The 19,599-nt window shown below is 33.0% G+C and overlaps 2 protein-coding genes across 2 annotated transcripts in view; one reads left to right on the top strand and one right to left on the bottom strand.

Moving 5' to 3' along the window:
- Window positions 1-19,599, top strand: part of LOC108734238 (BTB/POZ domain-containing protein KCTD9) — a 60,081-nt gene that overhangs the window by 30,905 nt on the left and 9,577 nt on the right. The gene's annotated exons all lie outside the window — the stretch shown is intronic.
- The window catches only part of LOC108734236 (serine/threonine-protein kinase 32A), a 46,148-nt gene that overhangs the window by 25,463 nt on the left and 1,086 nt on the right, over window positions 1-19,599 (bottom strand). Inside the window, exons 2-3 of the mRNA XM_018465702.1 lie at window positions 8,172-8,303; window positions 2,892-2,947 (exon numbers count right to left, since the gene is read on the bottom strand). Coding sequence (XP_018321204.1) covers window positions 2,892-2,947; window positions 8,172-8,226 — 111 coding nt within the window. The 5' untranslated portion in view covers window positions 8,227-8,303. The remainder of the gene's footprint in view (window positions 1-2,891; window positions 2,948-8,171; window positions 8,304-19,599) is intronic.

Genomic DNA, 19,599 nt, shown 5'->3' with positions numbered 1-19,599 from the left:
GTTTGTTATTTTCAGGAGTTAATTATTTTTGTTAAAAATAACAATATCTTACTTATAATAAATATTTAATTTATCTTTAATGAATACTTAATTACTTACAGTTTATTTAAACTTGATAATACATAATTTAACCTAGAGAGAATCATTATCAAATATGAGTGTCAGAAACTAGGCCGATGGCAGTGTCAGAAACTACAGCACAAGAAATTTTAAGTGTCAGAAACTGGGTCTTCAAACATCACTTTTTAAATCATTAATTAAAATTACTAATTCGCTTCAAATAATTATATCGCGTATATGAGTTTTTCTAGAAACTCTGAACTTGTTTATAGTATAAAAATTATTTATTCTAATTAAATATTATTTTAGTTATCGTAATATAATCTCAGCTATCACTCTTAGAGTGTCAGAAACTGGCCCTTTTATCTTACTCATCGAAAAGATATTGTGAAATATTTTTGTGCATATTTTATATTGTGGAATATGTCAGTTTTAGTGCATAATTTCGCTCCTCATTTGTACGTTTTCGTAATCTACAAGTGTTCGTGTACGTATACACGTATGTTTTTGCATTCAACGCGTTCTTTTTATGAGTAGTAGACCGTAAAGAAGAATTTTTCCGCTCTCGTTGCTTTTGTTAATTTAAGCATCTGACGCAAGGAAGAGAGAGGTAGGTCTAGAAAAGATATCTTCACTTCTAACACGTTGTGACACGTTGGAAGTTTCAGGGAACGAGAAAAAACAACCACTACCTTATTTGTACAACCTTTGTAGACGTAGGAAAAATCGATCATGTTATCCTGAACTAACAAGGTGCAATGCTAACCATTCGTATCATGTCAGGACGAATCCTGTGACCGCAAGCTATATCCTCAGCTGTCAAAGAAAAAAAATTCAATATACACAGCTCCTTTTATTATTTTCTTTTATACAAAGTTGTCGGACTCTCGTCTTAATATGAAAAAATTTCTTAAACAACCGAACAAAAGGTAGAGTGACAACTAGTCAGTTAAAAAACAACTTGGGCGACGTACATATAAATCAAAATTTTTGTTATTCAACACTTGAATTCATTAGATTGGTTAGTTAGTTTCATTCTAGTAATGAGCAAATGGTAAAGGTCTAGATGATGGCCCCCACCCCCATTAGGGGTGGGTGGTATCGTAAGAGGGAGTCTCCCCCACCACTGTGCCATAAAAAGTTCGTGGCGATCTCACCCCCATAAAAAGTTATGGGGGTTAGATGATGGCCCCTCGCCCCGAAAGGGGTGGGTGTAGGGGGGATCGACAGAGGGTGGTCACCTGAGTAAAGCCCCATAAAAAATTTGCGATGGTCTGGCCCCCATAAAAAGTTATGGGGATTGAAAGTTGATCATTTTGACAATTTTCATACACTGTAATTCAAATAAAATTCAATAAAAAAAATATTTTCAAGCGGGTGGAGGTGGGGGATCGAAAGAGGGTGGTCACTTGAACAAAACCCGATAACCTAACCTAACCTAACCTACCCTATTGATAAAGATATTTAAATAATGTTTTATATAACTTTCTCAATATTTTTATGTATTTTTCCATTAGTTTTACCTTTGAATATTGTTTATGAATGACTATATAAATATTTACATGCCTAAAAATGTATCAAAATTGGCATTTTTATTAACTTTGAACCCCCAGAACTTTTTATGGGGGTGAGACCGCCACGAACTTTTTGTGGTACAGTGGTTGGGGAGACCTCCTCTTTCGATCGCCTCCACACCCACCCCTTTCGGGGGTTTGGGCTATCATCTAGACCTTTACCGGGCAAATTAAGATCAAAACCAAGGTAGTAATTAAACCGGCTCGTTATTCAATCGATTACACTGGAAGTAATCATTTTTCGTTTAGTCCTGCGTACTTGGCCTTGATCTTGCGTATTAAGTCTTGGTTTTAGTCTTAATCTTGTTCATTCGGTCTTACTCTTGATCTTGCTAGTACATATGACAGTTGTGCTTTTAGTCTCGCATTTTCGCAAAACTAAGACCAGTACTATAAGACTATAAGGCCAATTTTGCGCGTCACCGTTATTTTCTACATAAATGGTTGTAATTTTGGCTAGTTTACATTGATAATATCGATCTGATATATTTTCACTGTAGTTACAATCAGTTTTAGTGCTTATCAGAATTATTTGAATCAATGTCTCGATTAATCTAACAATATGAAATACATAAGGGTGGTGCAGTGCAACATCAAAGTAGTCAGTTTAGCGTTTATATTTTTTGTCGCTTATTTTAGAGTTTAAATATGTACTTAGCTACTGTACATTTCGTAAAGAAATTTAATTTTTAAAGTGCCTGCTCTCGTTCTTTGAGTTTCCTACATTTTAACGTGTTTACTACATTTTAACGGGAAATTGTTTCTACAAAGAGACATACATACAAACAAGCGAATTCACATATGTATATATATGTTACATTTAAAAAGGAACAAAGTATCCACCTAATTACTACGGTTTGGTTAAGCGAAGTGAAAAATTGCGGCTGTTTAATTTAATTTATTTAATTTTCGGAAATGAATGTTTACATTCTTTGATAGTTTGGAAATAAAAATGCAATTAATAAAACAATACTCATCACATGTGAAAACATGACGAAAATTGTATTTTTACATATTTTAATCAAATTATTTTGTTAGCTGAACTTTATTTGCATCTAAATAGGAAAAATTCGTTTCGCATGGTATCATAATGATACTCAATCAAATTCCTTCTAAAAAGTTTAGCGTTTCAACACTTCCGATGAGTGATACACAATTTTTAATCTGTAATTTTCACAATTATTACTCTCCTGGTAAATTGTTGTAGTAAACTGCGTCTTCTTCAGAAGTTACATAGCGTGTTAAAATATTACTTACTTTTCCAAAACTGCCTTTCCCAATTGCCCGTAGAATGTTGAAATGATCGAAATTAACTGTAAATAAAGAAATACACCTGTGAGAAAAACGTAGTCATTAGAAAATAACGGGAAATAATAAAAAATTGGGACACAAAAGATTGACAATATAAACAATCATCTATTTAAAAATTGAAAGATATTTTGCTCTTTTGTGATATTGCCGAATATGTTCATTTTTTATGCATTAGATAGTCAGGTGAAATTTGACCAATTTTTCGAGAGAATTTTCTCGGTCTCGCTCGTATAGATCATATACGTAACTGCCTTCATATTGTGATTTCCCGTATTTTGTGAGAATATGAGAAAAGTTCGTTTCTATGCTGAAGTATCCATTCAAATACTTTCACAAAACTTTTAATGGAGATCGTTCACAGAATGTACGAAAATTTGAAGTAAATAAATAAAGACTAATCATTATTTATTTATTAAAAAGTTATTTGAAATGCCCCTATGAAATTATTAGTAGAAGAACTTTTTCCTTAGCTCTGTAACCCGTACAGTGTTGTACCTAAATTTTATATATTCTCACACCAGGTATACAAATTATATCCCTGTACTAATTACGATATATGTATATTATTTAATCTTCGATTAATATTCAAATTAAACAACAACAACGAAATGCCCTACACAAACCGATATTGTAACAAAGTGTTCAGTTTCTTGATTAAGGTAATTTTCGGCTAGGACCTATCTCACCCTTAAGGACCACGCGTGGGAGGGAATATCGGCAACGTTTACTGTTCCTACATGGATGTCGTGGTAATACGTAATTCGAAATTGCTTGGTGGTTTCGTGACTGATTAAATAATCGTATTTTTTTTTATTCTTAAATCATCGTTAGTGTCATAATAATATACAATGAGAACAAAAAGTCTTGAACGAATTCTGTATCATTTACTATAATAAGCAAAGACATGAGACATTCTGATTGTTTATCTTTTAATTAAAGTTTCTGGGTAGAAACCTGAAATTTACAACGCTATATTATAATAACGAGCACGCTAAATTAATTGACTAATAAATTTAAAATAATAAAGTCTACGTAATGTTGTAAGAGCAATTGAAAGTTCTTTTAATTTTAGCTTTAGTTTCTCGAAAACGTTATTTTTATTTACGAAATCTAAATCTACCCCTCTTTATTCTTGTTAGTGCTTCTAACTAGTCTTTCAGATGGTCTATCGCCTCCTCTTAAGTTCATTACATATCAATAATATTCAATACACATAGGTATAATATATACTCGAACGTATTCAATACCTATAACAGGATAATTGTACCTTAGAAGTCTTTATATGGAAAAATGCTACTTTAAGCGACCATATCCTAAAAAGATGAGATTTTACGATTTAGCCCCCATTGAAACTTTTGATCTAATACACGTCGAAAACCATTACACTCCAGTGTTTTAATGAGTTTGACGGAGGTCATTTTTCGTAAGGATCTAGCGGGGTCCTTTTCATATTAGCTCTAATCCTATGTACACCTTCATCATCATCATCATCATAAGGTAGTCAGTCCTAAGACTGGTTGAAAACGCAGCTCCACTCTTTCCTATCCTGAACTAATCTTCGCATTTCCCTAAAACCAGAACAACCCACATCCTTAACTATTTGCGAACAGTAATCTAATCTAGGTCTACCTCTACCCCTCCTAACTCCCGTTTATACTTCTAATATGTCTCTGACTAAATCTTCATGCCTAAGAAGATGCCCTACTAACCTATCTCGCCTATTTCTTATTGGCTTCCATGGAGTCCTTTGTTCTCCTATTCTTTCTAATCCTCATTATTTTTAGCCTTCTCTATCCACGGTATCCTCATCATTTGCCTGTAACACCACATTTCGAACGCTTCTAACCTTTTCTTTTCCACCGCACCCACTGTCCATGTTTCGCACCCGTACAGCGCCGTGCTCCAAACATACACCTTTAACGATCTTTTTCGAATTTCTAAATTAACCGTTCGCGAGCTTAGAAGTGACTTCTTTTTATTGAAGGCGACACGACCCTGCGCTATCCTCTGCTTTATATCCTTACTACTCCTTCCGTCCTGACTTATCTAACTTCCTAGATACCTAAAATCGGCCACTTCTTTTAATTTTTCGTCTCCTATCTTTATATTCACTCTTTCCCTACTTTTTCTTGCTTTGCATACCAGTATTTTTGTTTTACTTTTATTTATTTTCATACAATACTGTTTTGTCAGTACCGCTTTCATTTTATTTAAAACTATCTCTAACTCCTCCTTGTTAAATGCTAATACTGCTATATCATCTGCAAATATAAGCATACTTATCTTTTGTCCCTGTATATCTATCCCTACATGTGCATCCATGTCTAACTCCCCTCTAATGTCTACTTCCGTACGTTGCAGACCCAGCTCTGTAACTGCCTGTTGCTCTTTATACAAACTAAATATCACTTTTCTATCATACACCGATATTTTTGATTCCTTACTCTACTGATAAAACTTCTTCCTTATTATTATTTAAGGTTGCCTTATTGTAACTACCCCCTGTAGGTATAACATTACATACATATTTGTGGCGGTTTTGGTGTCGTCATAAAGCAAAATGGATTTTTCTTTTTTTGATATTCCAAAGTAAATACCTAAAGCCTTTCTGTGTCGTATTCGTGCCTCTTTATAAACAGGGACTAGATAGAAACCGGAAATTACTAACTAAAATATTCAAAGGATTCGCTTTTCTCCTCTTTTAAGCTCTGATGAGCCGCTATTCACAGCTGTTTAAATATAATTTCAGCCACATTAATTGCAACGGTAAAACTTCCTCTTTGAACTGTTCCCTGTGTTTCCCAAATAATAAAGGAAATTTCGGAAACACGCCGTCTTAACTGATGAATAGGACAAGAGCGCCGGATAATCAATTGAATTAATAACTTACGTAGTTATTTATTAGAATGAGTAATAGAGTCCCTTTTTATTTTTTAAATTTTCTAATGTTCTCTAAAAATGTCAACTCACTGAAAAATCAATTATTGGAACAGTGATTTTGATCTTTAATTTCCTACACAAACTTTAATACCTTGGGTTAAGCTTAACAATAAGGAAAGTGCAAATTAAAAAAAAATGTGATTTGAAATTTTAGTAACCCCATTGTACTCTCGAGAATGGCCGAGAAAATTTCCAATTATAATTTTAATTTTTGACTTTCCACAGCTCTATTGAGAGCTATTTGATACTAAAAAATTAAAATATAAAAATTACAAAAGTTTTAAGTTTCTAACCGCTGTATCATCCCGAGGTTTGTTCTGACGCGGAAATAGAAAATGCTTGATAACATCTTTAAAGTTTCAAAAGCAAACTTTACTTGATCTCCATCAGCGTTCATATTAAGCCCTTGTTTCTTCTTTAAGGATTCAAGAGAGCTATTCTCATCATTCAAGTTTCATTAGTGTTATACCTTTACAATATCATTGAATGTATAGATGGGAAGGTACCTATATCTGTGGAGAATAATTTGCTAAAACTTCTTCACCATTAACCCCGTTTGTTTTCATTTTGCTGTAGTTAATTAAAATCCTTGAATCACTCTTTGTATATTCAAAATGGATTTAAGCGTCAATGTTTACTTTGAAGACGATATTTCTGGAGAAGAAAATTACCATTTTGTCTTATAATAATGCCAGCAAAAGCGGAACATCTCTGTTGTTGATGCACAATCGTGACGAAAATTGTCTGCCATTGTATAGATACTACATGTATCTGTCGAAAAATTTTAATAAGTAGGCAGGTACAATGTTATAGGGCCAATTTTTATTATTGTCTAAGGGCAATTTGAATGTCAAATTAGGGCCATTCGAAAATGGACTCGTTAAAAGTTTAACCATAGGATTAACGAGCCCGAAGACGTAGATTACAGTGTCAATAGTCATTACTCATTAGTCTACTTCAATGGAGCAATGCCCAAATTACAGATTCTAATTTAATTTTATATTAACTGTTATTTTAAGTTCAAAATTTGTGTGCATTATATGCACGATAGGTACATTGTCTTACTTATTTTTATAACTGTGATTTAAAATATCGTCCCTTCCAAGAAACATTAAATAAACGGATAATAAAAAATTATGCCATTCAGGGAGACGAAAGGTAGATAAAATTTTACGATCAAAATGGCGTAGTAGCTTACAATAATTGTAAAAGTACCGCTTCGCAATAAAATTTCTCAAATCAAAACTATACTCGGAAAGAACCATTATTTCTAGACAAATAAATATTATATATAAAAGAAATTATGAGGGCTGTCAGCACAGGGCAAAGTAATATTACGGCAATTTCTTATGCCGAAGTGTATGTATTGCAATACCTATTTGCAAACAATTCCTTTAAATCATTAATTACTATGCATCTATTAAAAAACCATAATGGCCGACTAGGTGACAATGCGACAACAATTGAAAAAGAATGATGGCTGACAACAGCAACAATTAGAAAAAAATGATGGCCGACACTACGTCATAGTGGAGCAATAAAAATGGCCGACTATTGACAATACGAAGAAACTTAGAACTAAAGTCTATTTTTAATTAACGTATAATAAACAATCATGATGGATAATGATATAAACATTCACTTGATTTTCCGTTACATTCCTTATTGTTATGGGCACCTTGCATTCGGCAAAAAAGCTCCTAATCTGACCTAATTTACCCCCAAATTACAGATACAGCGAAACTCAAAGATTTTCCATTTTAATACATANATATAATATGAGTGAGATTTACATATTATTGAATTAAATTTTACAAATTCGCCTCGTACATTTGAAAAAGTACATTAATCGAAAGTTAAACTAAAAAATACTGATTTCTTTTTACACCAGTAATACCTATCTCAAATAATTTTCCGACTAAAAATAAATGAACATTATTTCGATGGATGATTATACAATATTTATCCAATACTAATGATCACCATCACGCAGATTCTAATCGTAAATCAATTTTGCGCACAATAAAGCAGAGAAAAAGAAAAGGTTCCAATTATTTGTTTCTTCCTTTAAAATTCTCTTTTCTAAACGGTTCCTACAATGAAAAACAATTTCAATTTTATTAACGAAGCGAAACTGTATGAAATAGTTTATACCTGGTTTAACTTCTTAATCAGCAATTAAAAAACATGGAAACTGTACGCAGTCTTTATAGTTCCCTAACTGAATTTCTACATGCGTATTACTACTTTCTGGAGATACATTAAAAAAGATTGAATGTTTTTTACCTTCTTCTCCGGGAAAGAAAGCTTTTTCTCCTCGTCCGGATTGATGTGCCCCCATGTTTTCTTTTCACTTGCTGCCTTACATCATAATCGACCGATGATGTGGCATTTTAGTCCGACTTCCATTTGCTAAACCTTAAAAATAAAAATCAACTGTCAGCATGACAAAGAACAGAAGAAACAGATTTTTATTCATAAATGATCGTGGAACTTTCCTGAGACGGGATTAAAAATTGTATTAAAGATGAAGAAATGTGATAAATTCCCTGTCACCTTGTGTATCCAAATGAACAATAAAATTTATTGAAAAATTACAAAATCGAATGCTTATCAAAATAAAATTTAGGAGGGTTTCGCACCCTATAAATAACCCTCAGACCCGCTGACAAACTACCTCATAGACATATTGCTACCTTAAATGACTCATGGAGTTATAATACAAAAAATTATTGTGGAACAAAAGCAAGTTACCCTGAAAAATAATATTTTAAAATTGGAGGATTTCCCACCCTATAAATAACCCTCAGACCCGCTGACAAATTATCTCATAAGCATAATTTTACTTTAAATGACTCTAAGTGCTTAGGTAAACCCCACCAAAATGGTTTGAATACCCGACTAAAATAAGTACAGTAATTATTGTAAGTGCAAAGTTTGAATTAAGTTTCAACTTTTGAAATTACTAAACGTATGATTATGCCGTACAATTAATTAAAACTTTCCCGGACTGTCGGTTACTTTAATTAACCTGTACAATTCGTAGGATGGTATAATCGCTTTGGTTATTATCAACTGTAAAGTTTGATCTTGTAAACAACCCTGTTTATGTCAATGTCTGCTGCAGTTAATTTCCTTCGGTGATTCTGTTTGTGCTTGAATTTTTTTTTTAATTATTATAACGTTAACAACACTAACTAATCCAGCATTTACTTTACCGTATTTAAGTCCTTTTTCGCCAGTATAAATTTGCGTTTAAATACAAATATCAAAAGTTTTTATTTTCCTTTTGGATTATTCTTTGGTTGTTGTACAAAACGAATGAAAACCACAACGCCGTCTAAATCTAAATAGAAATTTTGTTATACAATCACATAAGCGGTAGGTACGTGTTATACGTTGTATGTAACAATATAATTAGTGAATTGAATTAGACTTATCCTTGTTCCTCGCTGCATACCGTTACACATGTAGTTTTTATCCTTTACCAAATTTACGCTTGGTTGAATTTGTAACTTTTTGCACATTCAACTACAAAAGATTCGGTCGTTTCATCTGTAATTATATATTCAGATAGTGAACATCCTTTTCGGTCTAGCTAATTAAGAATTCGCAGAACCAGACCATTTCGACAAAAACTTTTCTGTTTGTACGAAAACCGAAACAGAATTCGAATGGATACCTAATTTGGGTTTAAACTAAATTGTACAACGTTTTTGTTGCAATTATCCTCTAACTTATCTTTGCTAATCCTATTTTATTCGCAAAAAAAATGGGAGCAATGATAATAATAATATAAAGGATTAGAAATGACAATCAGACTTCTATTTGGCCTCACCTACAACTTTTTTCAAGAATAAAGGGAAACAACAGAAATGTTTTAAAATATAAATAACTTTTAACCCTTTTTGGCTATGATTTTACGTTGATTATAAACAGGGAGAATGGAAAGGTATTCCAATGAAATCTATAAAACGAGCTTGTTGCTTTCTTTTATTTTCAAATTAAATTTGCAATTTCATAAACATCGCGCCTTAGAAAAATAAATTACAAGATCAAATAAAATTAGAGATACAGTTACAGAGAAACATTTGTCATCATCATAAGGTCGTCACACCTAAAACTAGAACATTTCACATCCTTATATATTTGCGAACAGTAATCTAATCTAGATCTACCTCTACTCCTTTTAACTCCTGTATCTGTATCTGCCTCTAAAATGTCTTTGACTAAACCTACATGCCTGAGAAGGTGTCTTACCAACCTATCTCGTCTATTTTTTATTGACATTATCATTTTATTTAAAGCTATCTCTAACTCTTCCTTGCTAGATGCTAATACTGCTATATAATCTTTTGCCCCTCTATATCTATCCCTACAGTTGTAGTGTCTTTAATGATGTTGATCGCGTTTTCGATGTATAGATTAAAAAGTAGCGGTGACAGTGTGCATCCTTGTCTGACTTCCTTCCTGATATTTACTTCTTTACCTTCGATCTCTGTAACTTACCCCTACAATTTTTAAGTATATTTAACATCTTGTCCCATTTAACGTTGTCAAAAGTTTTTTTTTAAATCTACAAATCCTATGTACGCGCTCTTTCCTTTTTCTATCGTTTTCTCTGTTGTCATCCGTAAAGCTATTTATAATAAAATAAAAAACGGATGCCCTTGATACACCTCCCAACCGTTATCCAGTTTCAATTAGGAGCTTGAAACCTCAAAATGTTATTCCAGAAACCTCAAATTAATTACCCCGGTGGTTTCTAGAACGGAAATAACAATTGGCATCGCGCTGTTAGGGTAATGTTTCTGGATGAGATCGAAACTGAAATTCTAACACAAGTTAATTCGTTTACAAGAGACGTATGTATTATTGTAGCATTTCGACTATTAGCAGGTTTAATTTTACACATTACTTACTCATCGACTGTACGAATGAAATAGTAAATGCCTAGATGGAGTCTAAAACAGGTCAAAAAGAAATCTCATGATAAACCATTACTTCAATTGGAGTAATTGATTTTGCTTAAATATTTAGGTTTGTGTCACGTCAATAACCGATAGTCCTTTTAACTTGAGTTGCAGCTGACACGTAAATTGATCTCGTCGCTTCATGACCCTTTAGCAACTTGACCAGTTAATATTATTAAATTTCTCTTGGACACAAGCATCAATTTATTAGAAAGTCATCTCGCTGACAGGCTAATTCCATCAGAGAAGTAAAGTGGTCTATTATGGATCTGACAGCTTTAGATAGCACATTTACATGTAATAATGGATTAACACGAACTAATCCATCACATAATATTCATTGTAACTTGGCTTAGCTCTTGGCGAGAAAGCCTATGGGAAATTGTTAGAATAATAGTGATCATCATCATCATAATAGACTAGTTAAGGTTTTTCCTATCTTGATCCAGTAATCTAGGTCTACGTCTACCCCTTATAACTCCTGTTTCTGCTTCTAATATGTCTCTAATTAGCCCTCCTCTAATATGTTTCTTATTGATTTTTATATAATTTTAAGCATGTTTAAAATAAAAGCATGATTTATTACCAGATTCTTCTGTTGTTGATAATTTTATGACAATAAAAAATTATTATATTTTAATAGGAAATGCGCAAAATGAGTCCATAAACGATGCTCTACTTAGAAGTTCAAACGGACGACTCCGTTCTTCGCAAGCAAAATTTTTCTTTTTCTTTCCTCAAGACTGTTTTCCTGCTTCAGTCTTTTATCATGAAAACGTTTATGCAACGTTCACTTTAATAAGCAACGGGCTATTTTTATGAAAAAGAAAAGCAAATTGTATGTAAAGTGCTATTTTTCTGAAATAGAGGACTGCAGGTTGTTGTTCCTGTCCTATTTTAAAGAAATGCAATCTCACTTGAGAATTTCAGACAGGTAGAATTAATTAACGTTAATTTGTCATTATAACTAATGTAATCCCAAAGCCAGCCGGAATGACGAAAACAATTACAGACGAATTAAAATCTAAATACCAAGTTGGAACAACTTCTCAACGTGATTACAAGAGTAATAATCTATTTTAAGGGCGAGAGGGTTTGAAAGGAAAATTATAGCAAAGCAAATCTTTGAACCGCTAGTTAATTTTTTATGCAGATATTACGTACCAGAAGGTTCTGATTGAAGTTTTAATTAATAAACCCCATGATTTCCGAGTTTTTAAAAGTACTTGTGGAAAAAAAAAACTTTTTTTTCGCGTCTGTTGCACTTCCCATTTTAATTGAAGGCTTCATTATTTAATATATTTTAAAACAACAGATCTATGAGGTATTCCTGAACTTATAAAACCTGATAAAGTTGAAGTTAAAGAACCTTAAAACAATTTTAATATATCTGTTTTATGTTTCTATTTAGCTATCACAAAAAGAATGCAATTCTTTTATGGTAACACAAAGCAAAATTACATTTACATCAATTTTTGTTTTCTTTGCCAAACTTGACTGTTATTAAGCCTCTGAGAGAAAGGTCATGAACTTTATAAATTTCAAAAGGACCCTCTGCCTCACTCTTCAAATTTAATCTGACAAAGGTATTGTTCCTAACAACTTTGGTAGAATCCGATTGTGAGTTGTATTTAAATTACTTTCATTAACATTCAGCAAACTTTTACACAACCTGAATTAGTGATTAGATGTATTCTAAAAGTAGTTTTCGGAATCAAAATTAATGGAAATAGGTGCTTAAGAAGTTAAAAATCCTTCAGCTATACAGTTCAGTATTTTAAAATTATCTCTGTTTGAAGAATTTGTAAAATGTTCATAATTTGAATGTGTGTATGTATTGTCACATGCGTATAGGCAACTTAACATACATGACGACAAAGACGACCAGGTTTCTAGACGGTATATACTGGATCATTCTAGAATACAGCCAGTCTCTATAAATAATTGTCGTGAGATCTAGTTAGTATGAAGTAATTACCCAGCAAATGGGTCATGTATGTACATATATTGTTATTATGAATATATATACCTACACAGATGAAATTTATAGCTATGTACTAACCAAGAGCAAATATTCTATTACCTGGAGTGTCCACCCGAGTGCCATTGTCCCATGTATTTACACTATTAAAATTTGATTCTTATAGTAATTACGAATNACCCGAGTGCCATTGTCCCATGTAATTACACTATTAAAATTTGATTCTTATCGTAATTACGAATCCCTAGTGCAACTGTCTTACGTCCCCAACTTCACCCTCTCTGTTTACAATCAACGAAAAATCTACGCGAACCAATAGCGGGTAAAAAAGTTTTTACGGAGATTTTTCTGATAAGCAAACTTTTGTTAAATATTTATGCGTATAACATCGATGAGAATATTGACACTTTAATACATGCCTCGTGGGCTTGTGATGGACAATTAAAAGTAGAATGGAAAGAAAAAAGAAAAGAAAAACAGCATTCGCCAAACTTTTATAATTAATTAAAACTCTCTTTGGATGGTGTCCTAAATCAACAAGCAAAGCGATCGCAATAATACGGTCGAATTTCTGTTAGCAACCGTCTTCAGAAACACATACACAATATAGAAAAATTGAATTAGAACCCTCGAGTGCTTTGGTTACTATATAGAAATTCCTTTACGTATACCATATATAAATTCCTTCGCAGATACTACCCTGCATTACTAAAATAACTGAAATACTTTCCGAAGAAGTGGCAAACGTTGTGAATTCAGAATTCTTCTCTTATTTGTTCGGTAGCTGATATTAATTTCGAAATTGTTTTCTTTCCGTACGATTGGGGCAGCCCAAGACATATTATTGAAACTTAAATAAATTTCACATGAGCCTTTCTCGTCGAGATGAATATTAAAGTTATGAAGTACATGTTATCCTTTGTGACACAACAAATATGTACCTACCCGTATTTTATACAGGGTGTTCCAAACAAGCGAGTTTCTTCAATAACTTTATAGTTGAAGTTATCAAAAAATGTTTTTCACAAAAGTGATACCACATAAGTATCTTCATATCCTAAATTATTTTCGATTATACAGAGTGTCCCGCCTATTTTTTGAATTAGTGCGAATTTTAGGGAAATTGATGCATTTTAGACATTATATATGGTTAACAAAGTGGTATTTAAATTTAACGAGGAATTCAAAAATGCAATAAAAAAAGGGGCATTCCATTTGAAAAAATGAAGTTAGGTAGCCTCTAGGAAAAATTGGACACTCTGTATAATAGAAAATAATTTAGGATATGAAGATACTGCACTTTTGTAAGAAACTTTTTTTGATATCCTCAACTATAAAGCAGTTATTGAAGAAACCCGCTTGCTTGGGACACCCTGTATAGTATCCCAAAGAGGAATTCAAAATTGCCACACATACGTAATACATTTAAAAAATTCTATACGCGTCCAATTAACGTTCTCCATTTTGAAGTCAATTACTTAAGTATGGGGTAGTATGCACCGTTGAATTCAGAGTTTAATTAGAACCTTTTACAAAGGTTTATCAAAGCAAATTTTCGAATAATTTTGTCGGGTTCTCCAACCAGTCACAGGCAAAACCGCTACCATGTAATAACTAGAAATCATCAATCATTCCTGAAACTCGCCGTAAGTCGTTCTACGTAGTTAATAATCAGTCAGTAAGGAGCCCTCCAAAGACGTAACGATTCAATAAAATTTCAGTGAACAAGAAATTTGTCTCTGAACGATAATTACTTAGGTATATTAAATATACAAGCGATAACAAACAGTGATTGTTTTTCCTTCAAGAAAATGCAGTTTATAAATGTCATTTCTAAGCGAAAATCCAGGGAATGAAGATCTCCTAGTACACTGTGAGTTTCATCAGAAACTAATTTATCGTAAGTTGAGTGTAGTTTGCGATAAAAGCCTTTGTCTCTAAAGTAAGGACACTGCATGGTATACAATGTACAACTTGAAGTTGTTCTCGCAAACTGGGGCTATTGTTTGATATCGTTTATTTTGGAACTCGAACAGGAGCATCTGTTGAATTAAAATACCCCGAACTTCAGGTACTCCAGTTGAATCTCAATTTCTCTCATAAAGTGTTGCTGTCAAACCAGTAGGAATATCAAACTGATTAAATGTTCCAAACTGCGTTGTAATTATTCCAAGAATTTTGAACCGTCCTGAATACTTCCTGATTTTACCTATACACAAGTACTGTGTTTACGCCTTAACTATTCAACCGATCATCATGAAGTTTTGTACACACATTGGCAGTAGTACAGAAAAAAACATAGGCTATTTTTTATCCAGAAAAAAATACAGTTCCCGAGGGATTAAAAAATTCGTTTTATGTGCTCGTCGATGATCTTTGACGCGTATTCAGAACATCAACGCGAGCGAAGCCGCGGATAAAACCTATCATGACATTTTGTACACATATCGTCAAGGGTACAGAAAGGGACATAGGGTATCTTTTATGCAGAAAAAAAAATACTATTCCCGGGAGATAGAAAAAATTTGTTTTATATGCTCGTGCTTTGACGCATATTTAGAACATCAACGCGAGCGAAACCGCGAGTAAAACCTCATCATCATCATCATAAGGTCATCAGTCTTAAGACTGGTTGGACACGTACCTCCACTCTTTCTTATCCTGAGCTAAACTTCGCATTTCCTTAAAACTAGAACAGCCCACATTCTTAACTATTTGCGAACAGTAATCTAATCTAGGTCTACCTCTACTACTTTTAACTCTTGTTTCTGCCTCTACTATGTCTCTGACTACCTTCATGCCTGAGAAGGTGTCCTACCAACCTATCTCGCCTATTTTTTATTGACTTCCATAGAGTCCTCTGTTCTTCTATTCTTTCCAATACCTCTTCATTTCTAACCTTTTCTACCCACGATATCCTCATCATCCGCCTATAACACCACATTTCGAACGCTTCTAACCTTTTCTTTTCCGCCGCTCCCACTGTCCATGTTTCGCACCCGTACAACGCCGTGCTTCAAACATACACCTTTAACAACCTTTTTCGAATTTCTAAATTAACCGTTCGCGAGCATAGAAGTGACTTCTTTTTATTAAAGGCGACACGACCCTGCGCTATCCTCTGCTTTATATCCCTACTACTCCTTCCATCCTCACTTATCTGACTTCCTAGGTATCTAAAATCAGCCACTTCTTCTACTTTTTCGTTTCCTATCTTTATATTCGCTGTTTCCCTACTTTTTCTTCCCTTACATATCAGTATTTTAGTTTTACTTTTATTTATTTTCATACAGTACTGATCTGTCAGTACCGCTTCCATTTTATTTAAAGCTATGTCTAGGTCCTCCTTGCTAGATGCTAATACTGCTATATCATCTGCAAATCTAAGCATACTAATCTTTTGCTCTTGCACGTCTATCCCTACAGTTGTACTGTCTTTAATGATGTTGATGGCGTCTTCGATGTATAGATTAAAAAGTAGCGGTGACAGTGTGCATCCCTGCCTGACTCCCTTCCTAAAGTAAAACCTAGTGTACTATTAAGATTGACATATAAACACTTAGTTTGTTATTTTATTTTTGATTGATGTAGGTCACTTGAACTATTCTATCGGATAGACAGTTCTATTAATAAATTTTCACCGGATCTAAGAGGTTCTGTAATGTTTTAGTAAGAGAACAAAGGATTCTGCTTAGACGACTAAAAACACTAAAAGTCCCTTTGAAACTTTCATTTCTATGCTCTACCGTCAAGCATCATCTTATCTACGTCCTGCTCGTCCTGATCCCTAATCCTATTATTACGAAAACCTTTTGAAGCTCTCAAAGCCCAAAATGAAGATGGATGTAGATTGTAATGTTGCTACTTCCCTTTTCATACAAGTTCGTCCACAGTGATGTTCTTGAAAACTGATTACTGTTGTTCCTTAACATGTTAAAAAAATGGTGCCAAAATTGTTATTGTTATTCCTCATGTGAGATATATTCAGAGACATTTCCGGAAGTAGGTTGAAAACATATGTTCCCGTTTTTCAAACTGTGTAGTTGACGTGAAATTTTGAAAAGGGCAAGCCTTCTAAAAGTTTACGTCAACATTATTGGAAAATTTTACGGATGATGTAGGTTTTAGAGTTTCTGAATAATTTGCGATTTTCTATTGACAGCAAACTTTTTCTTTTAAGGTTAATAAATAAAAAAAAAAGAAAAACACATTTGGCCAAAAAGAGAAAGTAATTTCACTGTAATAGTATACATGTTAGAATTATGTTCAAAATTGTCGTTATTGAATTCAATTTTTGTGCGTTTTTTGACTTGTATTATTAAGAAGGTTCATATGTTTGTAAATTTCAAAAAAGTTCGTCTTCCTTTCTTATTAAAGAAGTAAGAGTTTTCGTGGTCTTAATAATAATGCCCTAAATTACCATAATAAACGTCTCAGAAGATTGGATAAAAAGTAGGCCCTTCATTTATTTTTATCCGCGCCTCCCCAAGACTTTCTTTAGTATCATACGTGAGCATACTTTTCACTGAGGGTTTTAGATTCATTTTACTTTTGTTTCTATAGCAACTGCCCACCTTCTCAATCAATATAAGTAAAATTTATGTGCATACAATAATACATATACAAGGCAATTCGATATGTTCCCTTGATGGGATTAGACTTGAACCCATTTCCAGTAAATTTTTCACATCGTAAACTGTCCAAAAATGAGTAGTTTTTCAGTTGTGATAAACTACTCATTTTAGTGAAGGGACTGGACCTCTGTTGGGTACAAAATCTCTGATACAATAATCCTTTCGAATCACTAATCATGGAGAATTTCTGTCCCCGTCAATATATTATACTGTAATGTTCGTGGGTTTAACAAAATGAACTTCTTCGACTGATAACGACAAAAAACCATTTATTTACACTAATTATTAAAGAACTTAAAAACACTATTAAATTATTACTTAACTTAGGTTATGAATTATTCTCTTTATTTACCCTCTGTTGATATATCACTATTCATTACGCTATTTATTTCACTTCTATCACTGTCAATTCATTTCTCGATTCACTTCTGCAACGGTCAATTTATTTCTTTTTCTCTCGGCAATCGTCTCTTCCTTTAAATACTCTTTTGTTTACTTTCTGGAACCTTCATGAAACATCCGCATAGTTTATTTTTTTCTTTGAACTGTTTAACTGCTTTCCCAGAACGCAGGTACGACACACACATTTACAAATACGGCGCACATGAAGAAAGGCGCCCGCGGCTAGTCGGCGAATAATAATGTAGACTTTTTAATGTTTTAATGTAAAAATAAAATTGTGAAACCCAAGCGTAAATTTTACAAAACCGTTTAATATTTAATAACGTTACTACATCTGACTCAAATGAAATTTCATATTATGTGTAATTCTGTTTGTTGCCCATGAGCGATTTATTTAAATAGGAATATTGGTAAAATACGTTCAATTATTAGAGTTTAATCCGTCTAATATTCATGCTGCATTGAGTTGATCAATATTAATTTAGCTATTGTTAAATTAAAATATGCATATACGTAGCTGCTAGTTGCGTGGAGTAAACTACTCAATTAAACGTTGAATTCGGGCAAATATGTACCTACAGCATTAATCAGCAATCAGAGTATGAACAGATATTTTTTGACCCATAAATAATATGCACTTTCTACTCACTATCAGTTATTGTTTATTAAAAATGTAGGAATTAGAATAAATAAAAGTAACACATTTTATTAAATGGTAAAAATTCTGGCCTTTTTTGACGCAACTTTTTACTGGCTTATCTCAATTGTATCATCTACCTAGTTTCTTGCATTCAGACTGTTATTAAATTATTAAATCAAATAAATTGAACGATTAAGTTGTGTAAAAGTTCTATTGTGGATAAGTGAAACTTTTCCTGATTGATATTCAGAGATTTTCTCATGCGCTTAGTCGTTTTAAGAAAATCATTCAAAAAAAATTAATTCGAGGTTTAAGATTTAGGTCTGGATAGCTTCTTTTTCACATTTCAGTGATTTTTTAATACTCCTTATTACGTAAAGCCTAACACATGATTGAGAAAAGCTCATCGTCATCAAGAACTCGAAGTTTATCGCACAAAAGCTTCAAGAAAATTCACGTTTAAAGCTCTTTTTTAATGAATAACGTAGAATGCCAAGACCTTTAATTTGGTAGCAATACTTACATTACAAATTGCCATTGAGTATTGTAGATTACTGGTATAATATAAAGTTAGACAAAACACCTTAATCGTAGCGCCGGATTAATGATACCTCTGGAGCATTAGCACAGCCTAATGTGTATCTATTTATGGCACCGTTAGATGTAAGTACCTACCTACTAACAATTTATAGCTTACTGAGGAGACGCTTCTCTGAGCGGATAAAGTTAGATAGTGGAAGTAAAGGCTTTGTTCTTCGGAAATTAATAACTTTAAACCAGAAAGCTGTTATTAAGGGTAACGATATTTACCCAAATAAACGCGATAAGGAGAATTTTTCAATTGAATTTGGTGCTGTGATATACTATAAATATCTCAATAAGCATAAAACATACATTTTAATTATGGCGATCCCTATAACCTAGCCTAACCTAAGCCCAAGGTGTATACCATAACCTAACGTCTCAATTGGCGACTATGTAACCACATCTACCACACCACATCCTAATCATAATCCTTTGACGACCAAATATTGGCATTTAAACACCCTTAGCACGTCAAAAAATTGGTGATTTCCAATCCAGT

Source organism: Agrilus planipennis, unplaced genomic scaffold (genome assembly GCF_000699045.2).
Source record: "Agrilus planipennis isolate EAB-ADULT unplaced genomic scaffold, Apla_2.0 scaffold7, whole genome shotgun sequence".
NCBI lineage: Eukaryota > Metazoa > Arthropoda > Insecta > Coleoptera > Buprestidae > Agrilus > Agrilus planipennis.
Note: the sequence above shows the minus strand (reverse complement) of the source record. Positions and strands in the feature narration are given on the sequence as shown.